General features: G+C 34.4%; 1 protein-coding gene across 1 annotated transcript in view; it reads right to left on the reverse strand.

The window, feature by feature from the left end:
• Positions 1-8834: 8834 nt before the first annotated feature.
• LOC129216986 (cAMP-dependent protein kinase catalytic subunit 3-like) overlaps positions 8835-25115 on the reverse strand; it is a 115669-nt gene continuing 99388 nt past the window's right edge. The window contains exons 4-8 of the mRNA XM_054851210.1: positions 21982-22101; positions 19604-19699; positions 18537-18594; positions 11253-11330; positions 8835-9065 (exon numbers count right to left, since the gene is read on the reverse strand). Of these exons, the coding sequence (XP_054707185.1) occupies positions 8934-9065; positions 11253-11330; positions 18537-18594; positions 19604-19699; positions 21982-22101 (484 nt within the window). The 3' untranslated portion in view covers positions 8835-8933. The remainder of the gene's footprint in view (positions 9066-11252; positions 11331-18536; positions 18595-19603; positions 19700-21981; positions 22102-25115) is intronic.

Raw genomic sequence — 25115 nt, forward strand, 5'->3', positions numbered from 1 at the left:
TAATATTACATATTGTTGGAAAGGGTAGAATTTTCCACGTTCTACGCAATTTATTTCAATGCTCTAACTTAAATACGGCAGTAGTTACTCGCGTTTTTAGCTCGAACTTTTTTAGGCTTAGCTAAAATTTTTGCACTACTTTCTTCATTAAATCTATCAGTAAAAAGTGAAAAAAATTTCCCAGACTTTTTTTTCTTTTTTTTTTGACACCACTGAAAAAAGTAGCTTTTTTTTTACTCCACATCGAACTCAACCAATGGTCGAAAAACTAAGTTTCTATCTCCGAAGAAAAAAAAGTTACAAGCCGTTAAAAATCAAGTTTGAATAATCTCATCTCCATTAAAATTATTGATGTTTTATTTGGCGTTGCCATAGTTACGTCTTTTCGATTCGCTTGTTTTTTTTCTTATTCACAAACTTTAAGGGTTTCGTTTTTAATGGAAAATCTTAGGCTCAACTCAATTCAAGCCTAAAGCTAAAGAGCAAAATATATTACTAGAGACCATGAGCCACTTGGTCTCTAGTAATATATTTTGAATTAATATGAAAGCCACTTTTCAAACGTACAAAACTGCAGTTTTGCAATCCTCAGGAGCCCCTGAGCCCTTACCAAGGGTGCCCATATGGGAGGCGGGACAAGTGGGGTCTAAAGCCCCCCCCCCCCCTTTTGAAATTGGAACTTCCTTGCTTTTAGTACTTTTTTCTTTGCAAAAATGTAAAAACATTTTCTCTCCAGCAATTAATTAATAAGGTATTGAAAATATCAAATTTTAATAACTATAATTTGTACTGAAATCGGTTTCTATGGGAAAATATCTTGCTAAACCATGGGGAAAATACCTGAGCCCCCCCCCCCTTAAAATTTTGTATATGGGCGCCGTTGGCCCTGATGGTTCTACAAGTTGGTACAAGTTATTTTGAAACCCAGGGAAGGGGTGCTTTTTGTTCCAAAGGGAGCTCATATAATGCGTTTTTCATCTGTTTCTTTTTAATTGGCCGTTTAAATCTTTGCGAATCAAATACGATTGTTAAGCAATCTCGGGGGATTGTGAGAGTTAGCGAGCAGGGGGCAGGGCCCCATAGTTTCTTTGAAAAAAAAAAAAAAATGCATTGGTGTCTCCAAATTTCCCAATTAAGGAAAACTTTGGGTGGTCGAGTAACCTCCCATTGGGACACCCTGCTTAGGGGTTCAAAAAAATTACGTTACTTATTATGAAATAACTGTACATAAACAGCATTCTGAAAATTTTATATGAAAGACGACTTGCCCTACTTCAGGGGTGTCAAGGGAAGGGGGGGGGGCAGTGATTTTATTCTAAATATTTTAAGCAAAAAAAAAAGTTATATACTTAGTTGTGAGATATCCTATCGTCATTAAACATATTTAAAATCAAAGGTTTTTTTTAAATTTTTTTTTTTACGTTTTATTAGTTTATTGTATTGTTGCTGCAAAAGGGTGTTTTTTCAGTTTTTTAGCCTATTATTTTAATGATATTATAGTTCAATTTAGAAAAGGTAAATAACATTAACTGTATGCTATTTACAGAAGTTAGGAATGCGTTAATTTTTTTTAAATGCATTACAGGGTTGCCAACTGCTCCGCAAAAATGTCGAAACCCCGCAGCCCCGCCAAGAAGATATTTTGCTCCGCATTTCCCGGTCGAAAGCTTTCAAGCTTATATTTTGCTATCATAGTGTCAATGTCGAAAATTAAAAGATGCTAATGTACTCAAAGATTGAAATAGTGTTCAAAGCTGTTTTATTAATTTAAAAATAATTATTTTTATACTAGTTCTTAAAATGATTATTAAAGCTCTAAACAATTTTAGTTAAGTGGTTTTAATTATTTTTATTGATTTCTATACAAAATACCGAACTACTCCGCAAATTTTCAAACTTCTCCTCAGAATCACCACAGATGCTTCTCAAACTGTTCCTCCAAGATTGGCAACCCTGCATTAATGTTGTTAAGGTACCTAAATAATAAGGCATGGGCTTTAAACGTAAAAACAGTTGCACCAAAAGTTGCAATATTTCAATTTATGGTCGAAACAAAATCGTCGCTTTTAGAAGAGAACGATGCTTGTTTTGAAATTGCCTTAGCTTTGCGTTTGAAATAAATTAGCATTGAATAAACGGAGGAAAGTTGGAGTCTTAACTTATGGCAGTGGCTCTCACCGTTTCCACTACAGTGGACCACTTAGTACCCTTCCGAATCCTAAGCAGACCATATGCGATAGAAATAATATTTTTACAACAATCATACTAGGTGAAATGAGATTAATCTGAAAGTTTTCCTTAATAAATTGAATTACAACTATAAAAGTTAATATAGCTCATTTTTTTGGCAAAATGAAAAAAACGTTATACGCACCAACACTAACTGTTAGAATTTCGAATTTTTCACAATGTTTTGGTAGAATAACAAGTGACTATTGCCAAAGGTCTAGGTTTTTCCTTCAATTTTACCAGACCAAAATAGCCAATTTTATTTTGTATATATATTCCCTTTTGGTGTAAAACAGTGGATTCTGGATATCATCCCTTTTGCAAAAAAAGCACGCATTTTCTTCTTAAATAAGCTTTATTAGATTGAAACAAAATATTTAACATTTTTCAATATACTCTCTTTTTTTTTAACTCTACTTTATTCCCTCATAGTTATTTTATTCTTTTCATTGGAAATTTCAAAAAAGAAAAAAAAAAGACCTTCGATCCAATTCGGTATGAACAATGAAACCACCCAAGCTGATTCAAATAACAACGTTGTAGGTATTAATATTAATAGATGACAATTTTTATTGTAACTAATCACAATTTAATCATTAATTAATCACAATTTAATAGTAATATTAATTATTTAATGTTTATTTTGTAATCACAATTTGAGGTCGCACTTGCCTAACTGATAACAGACTTGCGCTATGCTCTGCCAGTGCTTCGTTCCGCTATTTTATTTGTGAACTACTTTTGAATTAGAAGTGGCAAATTCAAATTTTATATATGTGCCTTTTTAATATGAAAGTTGATGAATGTACCGGCAAAAAGGGCTGAGTTCCACTTTGCTGTAAAAGACCTATCGATAAATAAGGGAATATACACCATTTAGGTGGTTAAACCAATGTTTGTCTTTTTTAACAGTAGGTATAAACCACTTCGAAGAAAAAGAAATTCAGGGGTCGATAAGGGCTTACGTTATAGATCCTGAAAACGAGAAAAAAAAAAAAACTTTTTTTTTCCTAAAGTGGATATAATCCAAGTGGATATAATCCATTTTGAAAGTTAACTCCTCAAATGAAAACAGAAAAATAGGCCGAATTCTTCACGAAAATATCATGACATACAAAGATAACTAAACTACATAACAAAGTACATTAGTCAAATTTTAAAGAAGAAATGAAAGTGTGGAAATAGATGTTGATCGTTTCATCTGTCTACTTCCCTTCCATTACTTTTGAAAGATATGGCATGTGTCCAATTACTGGATCTAGAGATTGCGCCATTGAAATTTGTAGTGGAAGGTGAGTAAATTAAAAGGGTTTTTTGATCTTATTTGGAAACATCAATAAGGATCGATTAATCACCAAAACCATAGCTGCCGCAAATCATTTTAGAGCTATATGAAAATTAATATCGAGAGTAAACGGTCTTATCGAAAGTGTAATAACTGTCCAGATATGGAGTAAACTCCAGCTCCCATATTTGACTGTCTGGCAATAATCTTCTGAAAGTCGGTATATATATATATATATATATATATATATATATATATATATATATATATATATATACTGAACCGAACCTGTACAAGGACAAAATTGTGGAGATAAACAGAGCTGTGGTTTCTGTTTTTGGCACCTTTTGATCGAAACTCGGCGTAGACAGGACATCATCGTCATCTCATTGGGGGGGGGGGGGGGAGGCTGTGGCAGTTACCGTCTCCTTGATGAAAATCCATAGTTTTTTTTCTTCGTTAAGGCACTTCAGTGTTCACTTGAAATTTTTCGATTCAAATATAAAAATATCTTTTGTGAAGTTTCTGATTGTTCAAAGGGCGAAAAAATTCATCTGCGCATGTAAAATGTAATCTTCATCAAACATTTCGGACAAAATTGATTGGGACGTAATTTAAAGTTACAATAATACAAATTTAAGGGTTTTCATAACGCACCATCAGTGAAATTCAAAATATTTTCTTTAAAAAACTTTCTTTTGGAAAAAGGAGCGGAAGACCGAAAATTCGAAAAAAAAAAAAAAAATCTTGAGTATATTTTTCTACCAAAGCAAAAAAAAAAAACATGCAAGGAACACAAGCCAAGACTATTAACAATTGAACAAAGTACCTAACTGAGCTCAATAATATCAATTTTTTTCATAATATAAAGAAAATGATGAAGCGATTTTACAGTAACTAGAAACGAGCTGATGTGTGAATCACATGACTTCCTTTTACTCATTTCCCCATTACTGGCAATTTTAATGTGATTCAATAGTTAACTTTCTAAATATCACCAACAGTAGCTAAATTAAAACCAGATTTAAAAAAAAAATCGCCAAATTTGTTGCCAAGTTGGTGACAAAACTTGGCGACCAAAAGACTGGCGATATATTGCCAAGTGTCCGCCAAATTATAACACCACTTGAGTTTACATCGAAATTAACAATGATTTCCTCCAAAAAGGGGCAAAAGACCCCTTTAGAAACACCCGAATGCTACCAAAAGCGGAGGTGCACAATTACACCCCACTAGGAGTCTACGTACCAAATTTCAACTTTCTAGGGCTTACCGTTCTTGAGTTATGCGACATACATACGCACATACGTACATACAGACGTCACGAGAAAATTCGTTGTAATTAACTCGGGAATCGTCATTATGGATATTTCGCGTGTCTATTCGTTCTTAGCCACTTATCCACGTTTGGTCGAGTCGAAAAAAAAACTCAATGTTCATTCGGGGGTGAGTAAAATGGAAATTAAGGTCAATTTTTGAGTGAATTTTTTTTTTTTTTGCGAATACAATACTTCTTTTTTGTAAAATGAAGTAAAAATGGTGCAAATTCTTCATTTATTATTATTTTTTATTATTAATATTTTTAGTTTACTGAGCTTTGATGATAAATTAAAAAAAATAAGGTTAGTAAGGATTATTTATTTTTAAAAATTTTGTTTCAATTAATTAAAAAAAAAAAAAAATTCTAAAAGCACTTATTATCGGGAGCCCGTCGTAATCGCAAAAATTTAAGCCTCGAGAAAAAAAATTTCGCTTCAGGTTTTTTAACTTTCGGTGTTGTTCATATAAAATTCGAGAAATTTTCAGCTCGCGAAATCACAGATATCTTCATTTTCGCTAAAATAAGTGCTTTTACAGTATGTAACTTAATAGAAAACTGAAACATGTTAGAATTTTTGCAAAACAAAACATTCATCTTGGTGTACGGAAAATTACGCTTGCTTTTAGTGCTTTAATGAACCTATTGCTATATTGCAAGCAGGGGCAATTAATGGGGGGGGGGTGAAAAGTGCTATCTCGGTGCACCAATTTATCCTCTTCAGAGCAATTCCTTGTCGCAACAGGTTTCACAATGTGTCAAGGCAAGCGAGAGAGTCGCTTACTCAATGTGAATACCCGTAAATGTTTAGGTCAGACGATCTAGAAGAAGGTTTTTTTTTTTGAGACGCATAGAGAATCAGGTGTGTTAGGAATTGTTTTTCTTTTTCTCTCCCCCCCCCCTTCGTAGCTTGCTTCGTTGAACCGCGGTTTCCCTAACGTTAAAAAGTTAAGTAAATAATTTATTAGTTGCTAATTTTAATTCTGATGAGAAACGAATCTGTTTAACGGGAAAGAAAGATCCCCCCTGATAATATGGATTTTTTTTTTCCAATATCGTAGGAAAATGTCTTAAATAATACCATCCAGAACATTTTTGCTGGGATGCTTGTGATCCGAAAATTTTGGATTGCCGCTTCCGAAAATTTTGAGCTGACAACACATTCTAAAACTAAAAAATTAAAAAACACGTTTAAAATATTTTTTTTCAATGATTTTTATGCATATTTGAAGAGTTTTACGGGGGGGGGGGGGCGAGCTTCCTCATAGTTTTCGAAAATTTCATAGTCTTCAGAAAATTTTATTTAAATTCACTATCACCTCTGATTTTGTGTAAGTGTTGACTGACTGATTTATTCAAAATCGCCAGGGGGTCGTGGCACAAACTGCGCCATTGAAATTTTTAGGGGGGGGGTCTCATTTTTGGGAGAGGGGTCTTCGCGATATTTAGGGTAGTGCGCACTTGTCCTTTTGGGGATGGGCACCCCTGAAATCACGATGCCACTTATTCGATTCTCTATGTTTGAAGAACTATAGGATTGTCGGCATAGGGAGCTCTTTGCGTAGAAGACACACTTATCTTCTGTTACAGACCCTGTAGAGTGCCCTGTATTAACAAAATAAGAGCTACAGCTACGAATTGATAATATTTTTCAAGCAAGTTCCGATTATGACATCCAGAGGCTCTAGGCCAAGCACTTTTTAGGGCCCTTAGTTGAAAGAATGTTAACCATTTAGGGGTTCGTAAAATCATCAGCAATAGTGTAGTTTAGTCTATTCAAAAATCAGGCCCTGTTCGCGAGTTTTTCCCAGGGGAAACGGAAGAGGCTATCCAAAGGAAAAATAACCATGAGATTTTGGAATGAGATTGTTTCCTTCAGTCAAAAGTACTATTTTTAGTCACTGAAATTGATAACTAATTTATCAAAAGGGAACATATCTATTTTCAAAACTGTTTCGGAGGTGAAAAAAAAAGAATTAGGGTAAGAGAAAAGTAGTTCTATTATCTGTTTGTTGTCTATCCGGATTGTCGAACTCATTGAGAAAAGAGGAAGCGCGCGATCCTTTCGAGTTAGTTTAAAATTTGTGAATGGCAAGTGTTCCATTTTTTGCCATGAAAGTGCTTGTTTGAAATTCTGTAACTTTTGATTGGTTGAATAAAATGTAACAAAATAGCATATAAAATTGAAGGAAATTTAAAGCTCTACAACTTTGTTATCAAATGTTTGACAATAAGAGAGAATTTTTCCGAAAATCATCCGGGAAATTATTGGTAATTTGACAAATATGTGTAGAAACAGTTTCGTAGGAAGTTTATTTAGCTTGAAATTTTTTTTAACGCATTTTTTCCACCGTTTCCGACATTTTCTCGAAAAACCCAAAATTTTCTTCCCCCCTCCCTCCCACCTTTAGCTCATCCCCTAGGGGCGGGAAGTTTTAGTATGTTTACTTACTAACTACCCCTAACAATATTCTGAAGTCAAAAATTATCGCATATTCCATGCACGCTACAATGTGTTCATTGAATGGACTAATTTAACAATTTGTGGTTACCTAAAAGTGATACTCAGCCAACGAAGTGTAGTTCCAGTAGGCGCGCGTATCTGAGAGATATTGCATGACAGGCAATGTCGTTTTGTATATTGTAACGGATTCGCTGCGGCTTCCAACTTTCTCGAAAGGATGACACAGTTCTTGATTAAAAATACAGGAAATTTATTTACACTATGTACAGGAAAGAGCGTCAACAACTGCTAAATTAATCATCAGCAATTAAACCAATATCACTCAACACCGTAAACTCAACGTTTACACACGTATTTACTTCCAAATACGAAAACAACACAGCGAAATGCCTCGCAATAAACAGAGCTAATACACACTCTCAGTTCGAAATCCTCAATCGAAACTAACTCTTTATCACGCAGGACGCTTTTATAAACATCGAAGAATTTTCCACAACATTCTTACCTCTTCTCGAAATGCGTAGACCGTTATCAAATTTTATCAATGAAAAGAAAAGGAAATAGGGGATCGTATACTTTAGCTGAATGAAAAGGGAGTTGTATATTCATTACGGGAAACTATTTACAGGTTACGTTACTACAATAATTACTCTTTACAGGATTTGTAACAATATGTTATGTTTCCATATAAAGCTACGAATGCCTGACTTCATTTATTCTTCCTCCTCCCCAAGAGCTACTTTTAGTCATCATTGGAATTTTTCTAGCGTCAATAGGAGTTTGCACAGCTGCTGCTTGTATCTGAGAGATACAAAGGGACTGTGTTTGTTTGCATTGAATTTTCTATTAATATTATCATTTTTGGCTTAATATTATACGTTTTTTAGGAACGGCATTTAGCAATACGTTTGAATTGAACGGTGTACACTGTAGTAAAAACTCTTATAATAGCATAGAAAATTCAATGTAGCAAGAACTTACTTAAGCTTATCTCTCAGATACACTGCTTCATTTCCAGAATTAAACTGAACTAAACACAAAAATTGCTTCAAATCATAATCCAAAATCACAAGTGCACTAGATTCACGAGGCCCAGATGCAAAATAAGCCAAAAAATCATATTCATGGAATAGAATAGTGTGTCTGAAAATACACACGATGTTTCATGTTGGTATAGAGGCCGCGCCCACTAGAAGGTTAAAGTTTGAGTACGGAGAGATGGTGGATGAATTGGAAGTGAAACGGACCACTTCATTTTGTGATAGGTTTGGTAGAATCAGCGAGAAGGCTCAAAGTTAAGTCTCGGCAGTTAAGTCAGTGTTCTCGCTGATTTTACCTTTTAAAAAATGAAGTGGTCCCTTTCCGCTTCGAATTCACCCGCCATCTTTCCGTGGCCAAGCATTATTAATAATTTAAATGTTTCAACAAATGCATTTATTTTTAAAAACTTGGCTGATGATTGCGAATAGGTTAAGGTTTGATGATAAAAATGTGTTTTCTTGAGTAATTTAACACTTTTTGAGAAAAGAGAAAATTAATAAAAGAAAGACAAAAAGGTTTTTATTCTTATCACAAGAGGCGAAGACCAGTTTTTAAAACATTATGTACAAGTAAACACTTGACAACACTAGATGTCTCTAGAAGTCGTCGAAGATGTCGAGGGAGTCCTCGTGTATAATAGGACGGCCGAGGTTGTTGTCATCTCTTTCCGGATATTCCTCGAAATTCCGGGTATCCCCGTCATAACTCACTTCCGGAATAAGGGGCGGCTGAAGAAACACCATAGCCAGACAGACCAAACAGAAGATAGTTGAGAGAGAAAAAGGACATTAGGAACCATCACCAAATCAGGAAAATATGACATGCAACAGAACACTTAGAAAAGAAACAAGTATATTTATTATATATTTTAAGTCATAAGGACAGTATAAGAAACATGCAACGAAGCAACACGTAAGTTTTACGATTTTTTCCAAAAAATATTGATTTTTTTTCTGAAGACTAGCAAGTACAATGTATTGCAACGTTGTCCTTGAATCAGTTGCGTCACTACAGGTGACAAAGGGGGCTTTCCGCACCTGATGACACCCTGTTGAGGGTGACACCAGAAATATATTTAAGAGATAAACTAAATTTTTCAATTCTGAAATTTTCATCAAATGTATTTTCAATTTATTTATTCTTTCAATTGTTATATATTTTATTTTAAAACGCGCTGTGGCGTATAGTCACATATGCAAAAAATTGTTTCCCCATACTTTTTATACAAACCCTGTACTTATCCCAACGTTGAATCTACATGGAAGCGTTTCTGGGAGGCGTCTTTCTGAAAGACTTTCAAATGCCCCGTCAAAACCCGCTCCATCTCTGGAACGGTATCCTGCATAGTTTTAACTTTCGAGAAGAGTTAGAAGTCGCATGGTACTAAATCCGGTGAGTGAGGCGAATGTGGACTGACAGAAGCACTTATTTTGACCGAAAAACTCGAGAATCGGACGATTTTGCGAGTTTTTGGCTGATTACTGACTTGAAAACTGTCCGAAATCAGTTTAATTCACAGGCACAGAAATCATTTTGAAGCGAATTCATCAGTTCGAAATCCATGACACGTGATAGACTCGATAAACACAACTTTACTCTCGCGGTTCTGGCAGATAACTTGCAAATACAGTAGAACCTTCCTTAAGGGGCACCTCCGAATAAGGTACACCTCTATTTAAGGGAATTTTTTTCTGGTCCCAGTCCCTTTGAATAGGGACCTCCATGTATTTGCCTCTGATTAAAGAACACTCTATTTAAGGGACAGTCACAGAGAAAAAAAAAATATGTACAAGAGTGAACTTACTGGAAAATTACTTTGAATTTACTGGAAATTAATTGAGGAGAGTTTAAAATTAACATATGTTATAGAACACAAGTATATATTGTAAAAGTCTTGCTGAAAGTTACATGCACGATTTGCTCATCAAGATCTTAAAATTCAAGTAGGCTCAGGGCCAAAGGAGAGGGCAGAAACGGACTAGCGTTTTGTATAATAATTGAAATGTGAACACTAATTGTAATTCACAATGTCTTGCATTGTAAATTACGTGACACGAAGCAAATTCATGCCATGAATGCTGCAAAATTTTGGACTTGCCAAATTTTTGACTCAATTATAATTAATAAAATAATAAAAACTTAAAAAAATTATTAAGTGTGAATTTTATTTAGTTGTGTATGAAAAATGTAAAGTCTTTTAATCGTAACCGTTAATAGTTTAAGTTCATAAAAAAATTATATTGAGTTAACACATTGCATGCATAAACTAAAATACCACTGAAGAAGAGATATCTCTATTTAAGGGACAAAATTTCTGGTCCCATTAGTGTCCCTTATTGAGAGGTTCTACAACATATGTGTCCAAACTTGACGCAGTCTGTCTCAGCTGAACATGTTTCCTACAAATAACATCACAGGGAAGTAGCTTCCGCAGTTGCTGCTATAAATATTCATTCACCGTGCTTTTTGATCATCCCTCGTATGTCTTATATCCCCCTGAGCCCTTTGCCTTTTATCTCAGAAAAAAATGTTGGTATTGGAAGGGGTGAAGAAAAAAGATAAGGGTTTTTTTTTTTTTTTTTCCATTTCCAAGATTGCGGTACCAGTTCAGTTTCAGCTATTTTCTTTAAAATGAATACTACCATTAACATCTTGAACCACGTGATGCTGTACAGCTCAAAAATCAGGGTAGTTTCGGTGTAAATTACTCTGCCTGAAGATTAACTACGCTAACATTTTCTACTCGATCACCTGAATAAACTGATTATGAGATTGGCGAATCGGATGCGTTTTAGTTCACGTGACTGGCCGAAATTGACAGGGGAAGAAGTGTAACGAAAATAATACAGACTGTTATGACAATAAGAATAACTTGCAAATCAAGTTTGAATTCAAATCTCAAAAAATATACACACCTCGATTTTTTTGTAATAAATGTCATCCCATATTATGTTTTTAAACCATCGATGCCTTTTCACATCATCAGCACCATGCTAGAAAAGAGGATTGAACGTTATACATCAAATACATCAAACTAATTATAGACAAAAAGAAGTATTTCATATAGACTTATACTGCAAAGAAAGTTATTAAAAAACTAATGAAATAATTAAATATTAAAAAGTTATACTTTTTAAATTTATATTTTCTTCATGAATTTTATGTTTAAATGAAAAGGAAAGTTTGTCATGCGAAAGAAATTTTACGCGCTATGCATAACACCGTGCTGTTCGCTTTGCACCGAAGTTTCTATTTCATAAGGCAAAAGAGAATATTAAGAGCATCAGTCACATCCACACCATCAGTCACAATCGCTATTCAAGTTGACACTGGCTTTAGCTCCACTTTTTCGCACCAAATTTGGCGAAATATTGCTAAGTCGTCCCCAATTTGTGACGTCACTTCAATTTGCATTCTGTTCCATTGCTTTCTATTTCTGTTGAAAATTTAGCACCAACGCACCAAAAGTACTACTTCAAACAAAAACAGAACAACAAAAGGTGCAATACAATTCCAACCTCAACAAGGAACCACATGAATGGTGTAATAATAATGAAAAAAGCCGAAATAGGTAGTAATCGGAAGAGCAAAGTCTTCTAAAGAGTATTTTCTGGAAAAAACTTGAAAATTTTAGGTACCTAAAAATTAACAAAGTTATGTTATGCCCGGTATATCGGACATCCATTTTGAAATATTTATTTCAGCTAAGAAAACAATGAAAAGTTATGCAAATTTCATAACAAAATGTTCACCGACCGATAGTAAATCTCTAAATATTTTAAATGATAAACAAAAGATCATATGAGGCAGGGAGAAGCAAAGGGATGTATGTAAGAGGACATTTTTCAAGTTTTGAGTAAATTGCGTTTAAAGTTCCCGGTCATAGTTTCATTGAAAAGTTTTTTTTTAATCGTATAGCAGCACCTACCAGGGCTATTAGTACAGTTAACTCAATATTATTGGCGGTCGGATCCACGGGACTTTTCACATTTTTTTTAACTGTAATTAAATGTTTTTAAAACTTATGATTGTGTTATTGTTCGTTTGGGAATTGGATTGGCGGGAAGCTTTTCAAAGTGAAGTGGTTGCTTGGCGAGCAAAAAGCTTCCCGCCAAACAAGATAAACAATTCAAAAAAAATTTTTCTATCCATATTTCTGAGGAGTTGAAGGTGGGAGGAGGTTCTAACGGAAGTAGCTGTGATGAAAAAGGAGAAGAGGGAGGATGATAGTTTGGCAGATACTTGGCGGGCAAACTAGATATCATAACTTTTTATGGCTGAGGGTTTTTGGGTTTAGGATGCAGGTTTTCTTTTTTGTGCGGAAAAGTTAAAGGTTTTCTTGGCGGGGAAATTTTTACAACAGGGTTGTTTTTGATGAGATATCACATCTTTTTGCATTGATATTATTACTTTGTCTGTATTTTTAGAATTGAGAACTTCAAGTCATAAAATTTTCATTTGAAACAACGCTGTTTTGTGTTTTTAAGGAACAATAATGGCTAGCCTAATTTTACGTCAAGTTATTTTCTGACTATTAAGATTCTATGTTCATTTTGATTATTGGGCGGTTTAAATTTTATTGCAATTCTTGTATCATCTCTGTTGCAAAGAAAACTTCTTGGATAATAAAATACTATAGTTTAAATTATATTGTTTTCGAGTATTTTACAACTTCGCAATAAATTCTATTACAGTTTCTTTATTTGACAGATTATTCATCATTTTCATTTAAATGTTTTACAGCTTGAGGGCTATTTTAATCTAGCTTTTCACTTTTTGTTTAATTACATTTTTTCTTAAATCGTGGATTATTTTACGTTTTATGGAATAATTTTAATTGTTTGGTGATTTATCTCTTTCTTGATAGAAGTCTTTGTCTTGTTTAATACCTAGTTTTGTTTAAAAGTTCATTTAAAAAACGAAATAACGCATGTTATCACCAAGTAAAAAAAAAAAAAAAAAACTAAGCCATTAAATATTTTAAATTTGAATGTGTCAGAAAATCTATACAACTTTACTCGATGTCAAATCGCGGACATCCCAAATTTGCCATAGCGAATGCGCATGTTGCGCGCGGACTAAGTTCATTAAAAGTCTTGCTTAAATTAATTACAAAAATTTTTTCAGCTAACAAATTACTGCAAAGCACGGATATCCACACACGTATTTCATATATTTTCAATTCATTATGTGTTGTTTGTGAAAAATCCATTAATTTAGATAATAAGCAAACCATTAAAAAAGTGCTATTTTTCGCTTTCAATTAAAATGTTATATGTGCCGTATTCATTTGTGTACAGTTTCATATAATTTGTCACATAAAATATTGTAATGGTTTAACCCCAGTTTCGCGTCGTCATTTAAAATTTCTTCCCTCCATAAATATATCAAAACTGAAAAACAGGGGGAAGGAAATTTCGTATCGGCAAAAATATGGGGGGGGGAGGGGACAGCATTCTAATCTCATTCATTAATTTGTTTCTCTGCTTAAGTATAAACAAACAACATAGAATCTGAAAACAGAAAGCCCAATGAGCTAACAAACTACATGGAATCTCAAAACAGAAAGCCCAATGAGCTAAGTCTGCGCGCATGCGCAGTCGCTGTGGCAAATTTGTGATATCCGCGATTTAACGTCTAGTTGCAACTGTTGGATATGTTTTAGTCTTGATTGAATTTCATTTCCTAAGACAACTTTGGAATAACTGTTAGATCTATTTTAACCTTGCAATTGCAGTCCGAGATAAACAAACCCTATGAGCTGAGAGTAAGTACATAAGAATTTAGGGAAAATTAGTGATTTTCAAACTTCAATTACTCCGGCCCATGATGTCCCTGGGGGTTGAATTTTTGTATGTGTACTCAATGCCCCCCAAGAATATGTATACAAATAATCATTACCGTAGCCCCCCGGGGGGCTGTGATAGAACCCCGGGAAGGTATAGAACAAGGAATGTGTGTGCGAAATTTCAGCTTGATTCCTTTTTTCGTCTGGGCTGTAGCCCTGTCAAAGAAAGCGAAAACTTTTTTGAACAGCGATTTTATAACTTTAATACCTCCTCCCCTGATGGCGCAGGGGATTGTATTTTGGTTTACGGCGTCAGGGGCCACTAGAGATTGAGTGTACCAAAAATCAACTCCGGGGATCTTCATGGGGCTGAGATACAGAGGGGTGAAAAACCCAAAAAACCCCAACTTGTTCTGTCGTGTAATCTTGTTCTTGGTCGCTTTTATTTTCTTTCGTCTTTGGCGGTGGATTTGCTTCTGTTGGCTGCTGACGTTTGGTTTCCTTGGCGGGGCCGGACGCTCAAGCGTACCGTGATTAAATACAATTCGACTAGTCCACGTTTTCCGATATTTTCAGGTACTGCAGTAAAATATTTGTAAAATTTGAGACTTGCAGATCAGTTGGAGGTGGTAAAGATTCTTCATCATTATCTTCATCAGAATTTGCATAAGCAGGCTCTCCACGAAGATCTTGCTCAATCGCTTCGTAGTACAGGGATTCACATATCATTTTCCTCAATATTCGAGTAATCTTTTATTTCCACTCAGTCCACATCAACAAATATTTAAAAAAGTTCCCATTCGTCGGTCATTTTAGCTTTGTTATCATTGCTGTTTAGAAACCCAAAGCCCTTAAAGCAGTTTCAACCATTGTCCGTTTTCCACAGGAAGGCACTTGACTCCTCCTTCGTCACGTCGTATCCGATGATTCTATTTCGTTGTTTTCGACAGAAGGTATATTCGAATCGTAGCCTTTTGTCGTAAAAGAAGCAGTTTTTTAAATGTAAGAATAACTAAAACGACAACAGACAAATGAACAAGTCATGTAAAGGACACTAAGACTTTTTTGCACATTAAAATGCACGTCCAAGTTAAAGCTGTCTGGTTGTCTCATTTAGAAGCGCATGGATTGCTTACCGAGCACCCCCGGCAATATACTGTTTCTGCCGTATGCAAAATCATTTCAGTTCGTATTGCTTTTAATCATTTTTGTTTCCACCATACAATTTTCATGTCATTAACTAAATGATTGTGAACTTGGAGCCAATTTTAATATGGTGAAATCTGTTTTTAACCCAAAACTTCCTTCCATACCAAGTTGCGATTCACGATTTTATTCCAATCGAGATTTTCAGTACTTTTAGTGTAATTGGTCGCTTTACGCCAGAAGATGCTACATTAGGGTGTATCTTATGATGCACTTTTTAAAAAAGTTTGGAATTTCTTATGGGGCACCCCTTTATTTGCTTCCTTTTGATGAAAAAATATACACATAAAAGTTTCATAGAATTTGAATATAATTTAAGGGGTGCTACCAGTGATTAAAATTACATTAATTGTGAAATAAATGGTGTAAAAATCAACTCCCCAATATACCTTGTCACATTTTTAATCAGCATGAAATTAGTTTGGTTGGGTTTAACATAACACAAATACCTATTTCTTATATATACAAGAAAACAATAACATTTCAATTGTAGTCATTTTATGTAATAATGTCAAAAAAGCTTCCGAAAGTTCGGTAATGCCATTCATATTACAGGCTTACACTTCGGTCTTTTACATTCAGCAGTATTGTCATTTTTCTCTTTGTTACTTCCATGTGACAATACAAACTTTTCACTGATTGCTCTTATTATCCAGACTAAATAAATAAATTTAAAAAAAATAAAAAGAGAGAGAGAGTTGACAAATTTTGCAGCAGTGGTAGCACCCTCTAAATATTATTCAATTTTTATTTTTCAGATATGAGAACTTTTTTTTCATCCAAAGGAACAAAATGAGAGGGTGCCTCATGAAAAAATAACACCTTTAAAAATAAGACGCACCCTAATGCTACATACAGCATGCTATCCACAAAAAAGCTGATGATCCACAAACCACTCCAACAGATTATAACAACAACAACAGTCAACAAAATATAAAAAGTCTCAAGACGTATGTTTTTTTGAAATAAAATTTCGCCTGATTTAAAAAACATGTTAAACTATTTGAAGTGTAATAAAGAAAAATAAATAAATACACTGCTCGACATTGAAAATGCAACACCAAGAAAGAGTGTTCAGAAATTTATGCAAATTTTAGAGTCGACGTACATCACTGAGTTATGTAAATGATGTGAAATGCGCAGCTCTCCGACGCTCGTGAAGTAAGATATAAGGGAAGGAACTTGCAGAATGGGCAATATTCGTGTCATTTGTGACTGGAGAATTATCGAAGAAATTTTATTTTGTCTTGGAGGATACTTGTAACACGAGAGAATGCAGGCCGTCAACAAAGGCACTTCGAGCAGATAGACGATTTTACGAGGGGTATGGTGATCGGACTGAGAAGGGGAGGTTGGTCCGTACGTCAAATCGCAGCGGATACCCACATGGATGCGAGCACGGTGCATCGGCTGAGCCGAAGATGGTTGGAACAACGAAATGTGGCAAGATTGAGGGGTGCAGAGGCAGCCAGAGTGACGTCAGAACGCATGGATCGACGCATCAACCGCCAAGCTGTAGCACACCCACAAGTCACTTGTTCCTCGATTCTGCAGCAGATGCAAGATACCCTGAATGCTCCCGTGTCAACCAGAACCATTTCCCGTCGTTTGGTTGCACGTGGTCTGCAATCACAGCGTTCGCTAAGAAGACTGCCATTGACCCCACAACATAGACAGCAACGTTTAGTATGATGCCGGACTAGAGCGACGTGGATGACAGAATGGCGAAATGTCGTGTTCGCAGATGAATCCCGCTTCTGTTTATCCAGTGATAGTCGCCGCATACGTGTGTGGCGTCGACGTGGAGATAGATCTAATCCCGCAGTAACTGTGGAACGTCCCACCGCACGACAACGTGGCATAACGGTTTGGGGCGCAATTGCGTACAATTCCATATCACCTCTAGTTCGTATTCAGGGCATTATGACGGCCCAACGATACTTGGATAATGTGCTGCGGCGGATCCCTTACCTTCAAGGGCTACCTACTACAATTTTTCAGCAGGATAACGGATAGCCACACAGTGTTCGCATCTTCCAACATGCTCTCCAAGACACACAGATGCTTCCCAGGCCACCATACTCTCCTGACCTGTCACCAATTGAACATGTGTGAGATGTGATTGGACGCCGTTTGCAGAGTTTGTCCCTGCCTCGTTCAGAAGACGAACTGTGGCAAATGGTTGAAAGGGGGAATGGAGAGCCATCCCTCTGGACACCATCCGCACTCTTATTGACTCTATGCCTAGACGTGTTTCTTCGTGTATCGCTGTCCGCGGTGGTTCTACTGAGCCGACGCCGTTCTCGCTCTGTATTCTGCCTTTCATTTTGAAATTAAGATCATTTATTATTCCTTGCTGTCTCTGTCTTTTTTTCCTAATTTCATCACTTTCTGACCACTCCTTCTTGGTGTTGCATTTTCAATGTCGAGCAGTGTAAAATAAAATAAGACGGTCAAGCAATAGTTTTGCTTTTTTTTTTTTAAATAAAAAAGGGCCTTAGATCTTTTTACATAATGTTTTGAATTTATTTTTAGCCAAGTGTGATTGAAATTAGCCAAAGTGGCTAATATCAGCCAACCCTAAGCAAGTTTAAAATTTTAAAGCGAGAAGAGACAAATTTTCATTGTTATGGTTGCAAATCGTCTGCCTTATGTGTCAATTCACAATTTTTTTCAAGGCTTAACTTAATTGGACTTTATATTAAAAAACTGTTTTTATTTCGTAAAAAAAGAAATTGCGTTTTTACAGAAAAAACAGTGATGTAGATGAACTTAGAATGCAAAACTAGTATTAAATCCAAAGCTTCATCCAAATCGTTAGAACAGTTTCCTATTTTTTTTATATATATATATATATATATATATATATAAAATAGGATATATTTAGTCACAGGAATTGCTCGTTTTAAAGATATAAGATTAAATGATTAGCAACTGTTCAAAGTTCATGTCCAGTACACCAGACACCAAGTCTGAATGGGTTCAAGGAAAAGAGTTCAAAAATGAATTTCTAACGCGCGGGTGAGAATAATATATATTACCTAAACTGAAATAGTTTACCAGAATTTAGTTTACTTTTCTATAAGCTTAATAAATGAAATTGCTGTGAAAAGTAATTCGGAAACAAGAATTTCGAAAATTTCACGTATCCATTATGGATTCATTACAGAATATTTTTGATTCGACGGTATTGTAAAAATCTTACCTTCATGTTTCCCAGCCTTTTTGCTCTGTCAGGTACAAGTAGTTTTTTGATTAGATCTCTGAAAACGGGACAAAGAAACTGAGAACTTGATAAATTTAATTCAAAAATTTAACTATATGTTTTATATGTTTTGTTTTATATTTGGAACAGAATGGTATAAACTAAGTTACTGGTTAGCGTAACAGATATAGGGGCATTAACTAGTATTTTACGCCCCTATAAGATAACCTAACCTTTGAAAATCGGAAAGAGGCCATTCGATGAAAAAGCTACATTTTTTCAGAGCGTGACCGAACAAAATTTTTTTTTCTTAAGAAATCACATACATTTGCAATTTCTTTAGAAACAACATTTTGTTCATTACTTTTTTAAAGTAGTACAAATGAAATATATGTGCTGCCACGTGGGGGAAAACATGTCCCTTTTTTCCATGGAATGGCCCAAATACGCCTCATAAGTCAAAACGCATTTTCAACCTTTTCACTTTAAAAAGTTAGCATCAAGCAAGATTGTAAATTGGAGGAAAGCATTTGGGTGTTTCTGAAAAAATATTACGTTTGAATGTTTTACCTAAAAGAAAAAAAAATCATTCGCCATACATTCAAAAAGTTAAAAATTAAAATGCTACACAACTGCTCTTTCCCTGCTATTATCCATTTCATTCTTAGAAAGTTAGCTTTTATTTTTCTTTCTGGAATTGATTACTTTTACGTTCCTTATTGTTCTCGTACATTTTGCTTCTCCAAAAAAAATTTCACTCCTCTAAAAACCATTAAAAATATTTTAACACCTTGGAAAATAAAATTAAAAAAAAATCCTAGTTACATCTCTGAACTTGAAATAATTTATAACTTTAACCATGCGATTGTAGCAAGAACATAAACTTGTTCCAGTAGATTAACTGTTACAAAAAAAGAATTTTCTAGTTTGGTCTCATTCATTTTGTACAAGTTAATTTTTCTCAATCAAAGGGACTTCATTTTTTAAAAAAAACCCTAAGTGTCGAAACAATACCACACAAGTTTTGACAAATTTGATCTGTCGACTTAAATGACGAAATAACTCACTTGGCTACAGGATCAATGTGTCGAGGCCAGTCAATTTTCCCAGCCAGTATTTTTTCGTAAATTGCAAAGGGGTTGTCATCAAAGAAAGGAGGAAACCTGAAAAAAAAAAAAAAAAAAAAACACTTTAATATAACATGCGATCAAAAGTGAAATTATTTCCGAAAATTGATGGCTTAGATTTTTTTTTTTGAATCGATTGTTGTTCGCTATAAAGCGATCAAAAATGGTATGATGTGCTTGGATAGCGGAAAAAAATAAGAAAATTTGTTCTACACAAATAGTTAACATATAAAATATATGAAAAGGAATTAACGCAACCAAAAGTTTCCGATTAGAGGGGGGGGGGGGGGGGTAGCAGTATTTTACATATTTGTACATTAACATACTAGGACTGGCAAAATGTCTTAAAACCAAAGGTTCTGATTTGTTAGAGCCCTCTCTCTTGCCGCACCCCTGTGAAATAGACTAGCATGACGTTTATCGATCTTTTATCATTAATGGGATGGTTTCCTTCTTCTTTCAGTCAAAAGTTCTACTTTTAGTCATTGAAATGGATAGAATGAGCAAAAAAAAGAAAAACATGGACCCAGAAAATACTTTCATTTTCCCAACAGTTTTTTTTAAATTAAATATTTTAAATGTCCGATTTTCCAAACAAGGCGTGGCTTTATGACGTCACAAATGATGCACTTAGCCGCATCTTTTTACTACGTTTCCACGTTATGACAATTAAAGCGAATTACAATTGCGCTCTACGCTTGCTACCAACCATATCGTTGCCAATACACGTGAGTAAAGATGCGAATTAAATATTTTGGACTGTGAATGGCATTTCATCATTTGTGATGTCATCGGCAGAAGCGTTAAACGATGAAAGAACATCGAGGTAAGTTAAGTAATTTTTAAAAAATATTAAACTCAAAGAAATTATTTAAAAAATGGTCAGATTCTATGTTTTTAAGCATGCTCTTTCCGAAAAAAAATACTTTTAAAATTTTGGAAACGACCCTATTGTAGAGCCCATCAAGCAAAACTATGAGTATGACTTAGTGCTATCATTTCGAAATCTTCTTACGCAACTAGATAGAATAAGTTGTCGAATTATCATAAGTTACATTTTAACATTAATAAAGAGAAGTTATGCAATGGAACTTTTACAAGAAAGGTAGCCTTGGTTTTGAAATGATTGACAAAAAATAAACAATAGTTTTCTGTACATAAATTGCAGGGTTTTCGTTATGTCTGCTAAAACTTGCCCACGGAGAGATGGCGCGTGAAGTGGAAGCGAAAACGGACCGCTTCATTTTGTAAAAGGTAAAATAAACGAGAACATGCAAGCAGTCAAGACACGCATTCCCACTGATTCTTCTCGTTACAAAATGAAGCGGTCCGTTTTCGCTTCAAGTTCATCCGCCATCTCTCCGTGGTCAATCGATACCAGATATTTTTCTGTCCTGATCGTGACATCAGAATCTACTTATCTCCATGTTTCGAAACGTATCTAACTGAAGCTGAATTTGGGAATAAAATAACCTTTAAGTATTTGAAAAACGCATGTTTATCTATATTTTTTTCATTCGCCAATTGTTAAGTGCTCTTTTCAGTTTAGTTCCATCTTGAAAGAAAGCTCACTTTCCGGAAAACTCCTATCTTTGCCGTTGTTAAAAAATGGGTTTTTCCCGAAAGTTTAAAAGTATTTTTCTTAGAAAGAGCTTGTTTAAAAACATAGAATTTAACCATTTTTTAAATAATTTAAAAAAGTTTAATATTTTTTAACAATTATTTTCATCGATGCGCAGATTAAATTTCATTTTTTACGCTTCTGCACATGACACCACAAGTGATGAAATGCCAGTAGTACTGAGTGCAATATTGAATTCGTGTTTTTATATTCACATGTACTGGTAACGTGGTTGACAGCAAGCGTAGAGCGAAATATTTATTTCTCATCTTTATTCTCATGTGCTGGCAACGCGGTTTTCAGCAAAGGGTTAATAAATAGGCGCCGAAGTACATGACTTGTGACGTCATTAAAACCCCTGCCCTTTTTTTTTTCCAAAATCGGACATTTTAAAAAATTAAATAAAAAATAACTGTTGGGAAAAGAAAACTTTTTTCAGCTCCATCTTATTATTATTATTGCTAATTCAATCAATTTTAGTGACTAAAAGTAGTACTTTTGACTGAAAGAAACACCCCTATTATCATGAATTAATAAACGAAAAACTTAAAATAATTTTGCCTTTTGATTTGAATGCATAATCTATATGAATACAAAAAAATAACATGCTTTTATGGGACCCGAAATAAAAAGGGAAATCACTACGCTGCAATTCATAAAAGATTACTATACATAAAGATAGAATTTCTTTACTCACCCTGCTAACATTTCGTAAATTAGGATGCCTAAAGCCCACCAATCGACAGCTTTGTTGTGTCCTTTACTTTGAATTATTTCAGGGGCCAAGTACTCGGGGGTTCCACATAGCGTCCACGTTCTAGAAAAATAAATCAATAATAATAATAAAGAAAAATAAAATAAATAAAAACATTTTTGTGCAAATTTACTTCAACAAATTCATGTGGAAGACCGACCGGAATTTCCTCTGCTGAGATAAACGAAATTTAAGATCAAACAGAAAAATATTTTGAAGTTTTTACCTCAATTAAGAGAAAAATTTAAAAGGAGGAAGTCATTGCGTAGTTTTCTTTCTGTCAAATGAAATAGAAAGACTTTTGGAAAAATATTTTAGTTGAAGCTTCTTTTGCAACAGTGAGCAAAAACACATTTCAATCTCAGAGTTTGTAACTAGTTCTCTTTCAGTCAAATAATATTCGCACACATTTCACTAAAGACAACATATTAGTGTAACTAACTTAAACTAATATCTTACTTTAAAGCCAACCTAAAAAAAATGTTTAAAAGTAATACAGTAGAGTCTTGAAAACTCAGCACTCGATAACCCAGCTGAATCCAGAAAACTCGGCAGGCAGGACGAAAAACTCCGTGTGAAAAACTTGTTGGGCACCGATCACTTTATGACACTATGCCGAGTTCAAGGGGCTCTAATGTATTACGAAATACAAACATTCAAATCACATTACTGAGGAGACATTCAGAAAGTTTTAAGAGCTTCTGAATATATAGTTATTCCACAAAAGCAACGGTACATGTTTCGGGGCTTCAAGGAACCTCTTTTTTTTCAACGCAGTCATCCGACGAAAGGATTTTTCCAGAAATTTATTGCTTAACATGTTTTTCTGACGTGGAATTACGTAAGAAATTTCGGTTCAAGGCTTCACTTTGACTTGGTTGTTTAGTTAATTCGTCTATTTCTACTACTTAAATTACCTATTATTTTATTTCGCTTTTTTTTTTTGTTGGTTCAGAATCATACATTCAGAAGCTTACATCTTTCTGCATTGGAAGAAATGTACCTTGAAACCTAAAAACAAATATCTGCATTTTCTTTTTATTACTTATTTTTTGCTAATTTGTGCTTTGAACATTGATACTAATAGTACAAAAAAAAAAAAGTTTAAAGACAGAATTCATTCAATTTTGTTTCTGTTCCTCCACCCCATTCCCCCCCCTAAAATGTAGGTTTTACCTTTGTCATTATGTTTGTCGTCAAAGTTACTGAAACAAATATTTTATTAGTGGAGAATAGTTTTACAAACATCTGGATACTCATTTCGGTTTTGATAATAAAAGTATTTAAAATGCGCTTTCTGGTCTGTAGATTATTATTAAAGAGAAAATGACTTGGAAAATATATTACAAAGGTCTGAGGCTTTAGTACGTCATTATGAAAAAATAGGTACATTATGCTGGATTTTTCATTTTATGGATATTAATTTTTATTATTTTTGTTATACATATGCGTTCTTGTCCTTGAATAGCACAAAACACAAGTTTTTATGATTTTCAAAAATAACATTATGAAAAATAAATGAAGAAAAAATCATAATATGCTTTTATGCAAAAAAAATCAAAAAAAAAAAAAATCTTTACACTATCTCATAGATGTGGTGTTTTACTCGTCAGAAGAATTAAACTTTTGCATTCAAGCGTTTTGCATTGTAAACATGACATTATACTGCCATGGAAAGGAAAAGCGTAGTAATTAAAAAAATTTCATTTTTAACTTTGTGGCATTTTTGATATCTATTGGACTTTAACTTTACTGTACAAGCTTGCTTATTTGAACTAGGCTGAAAATAAAATGACAAAAAAAGTCTAATTCCATCATTTCTTTATTGTTGCTAAGGTATCTAAAACGCGTTTCTCCAAATATTTCAAAACCTCATTTGCTGTACTTTACCTTGCCAAGAAAGTATATGTACATCACTTACGGTACTGTTTCAGTTGTATGTATATTAATAAATAATACAAAAATTGTTCAAAACTTTCCAGTGTTAATAAATTGTTTCGAGTGCATAAGAAACATAATAGTGTGATTACATACATTCCAATTCATCAACAGCGCCCGATTAGCCTCTATAGTTAAGCTCACGACCAAACGGCACGACCTTGAGGGTCACGGATTTTGATAAAATTCTAGCTATAGGTCCATTCCCACTACATATGACAGCAGGTAAAGTGGTTTGACTGCATAGGCCCTAGTTTCTCTGCAACTAGGTTCCAAAGTCGCTAATTAGGCCATAGAAATGAACGTAAGTTGTTTAAATAGTTGAAACGATCTTGTATTTTTGTTCTTTTGTGCGCCACGTCTAATAAATGTCTAATAAATCAGAGCTTTTGTTCTTCTCCCATTTTTTGCTTTTCAATGTGGGATATCTTTCATAGCAGGCGATAGATATCCAGTTAAAGTAAATGTTTTTATTAGCAAACAACAAATACTTTTTACTCGCAGAAGATCAATATAAAACAAAAGTGTCCTGTTGTTATGCTATTTTGACATTCAAGTTCTTGAAATTAAAAACAGTAGCGAATTTGAATTGGAGAACGGCTTATTAAAAATTAGAATTCAACGTAATTAATTCAAAGGTAAGCATGCAAACGGCTCATACTGCAGTACAATAGTAGAAAACGCGATAAAAATGGTAATATTAAAGGTAACTCCATTGCATTTCTGGGTTCTAATTATCAACTTAGGACCCCTATTGCAGTCGAACTAGGGCCTATGCAGTCAAACCGCTATACCTGAGCTCATATCTAGTCGGAACTGACCTATAGCTAGAATTGTGTCCAAATCCGTGACCCTCAAGGTCGTGCCGTTTGGTAGTCAGCCTTATTTTTGGGGCCCCCGTTTTTACTTCGGAATTTTTTTCTATATCCTACTAACACATTAAACATAAGTCATTAATGTGACAAATAATATTTGCAAAAGCTACCCAGTAGAATTAAGATTAAAACTTATTCTCCCCCCCCCCCCCACCCAAGCATATAAAAGTTTGTATACATTATATTTGGATTGATTGCCATTCAATAATTAGTTGTTGAATCATAATTATTGCTGTTGAATCTCCATAGAACTAATTAAATGCT

This window comes from Uloborus diversus, chromosome 2 (genome assembly GCF_026930045.1).
Source record: "Uloborus diversus isolate 005 chromosome 2, Udiv.v.3.1, whole genome shotgun sequence".
In the NCBI taxonomy this organism is placed as follows: Eukaryota; Metazoa; Arthropoda; class Arachnida; order Araneae; family Uloboridae; genus Uloborus; species Uloborus diversus.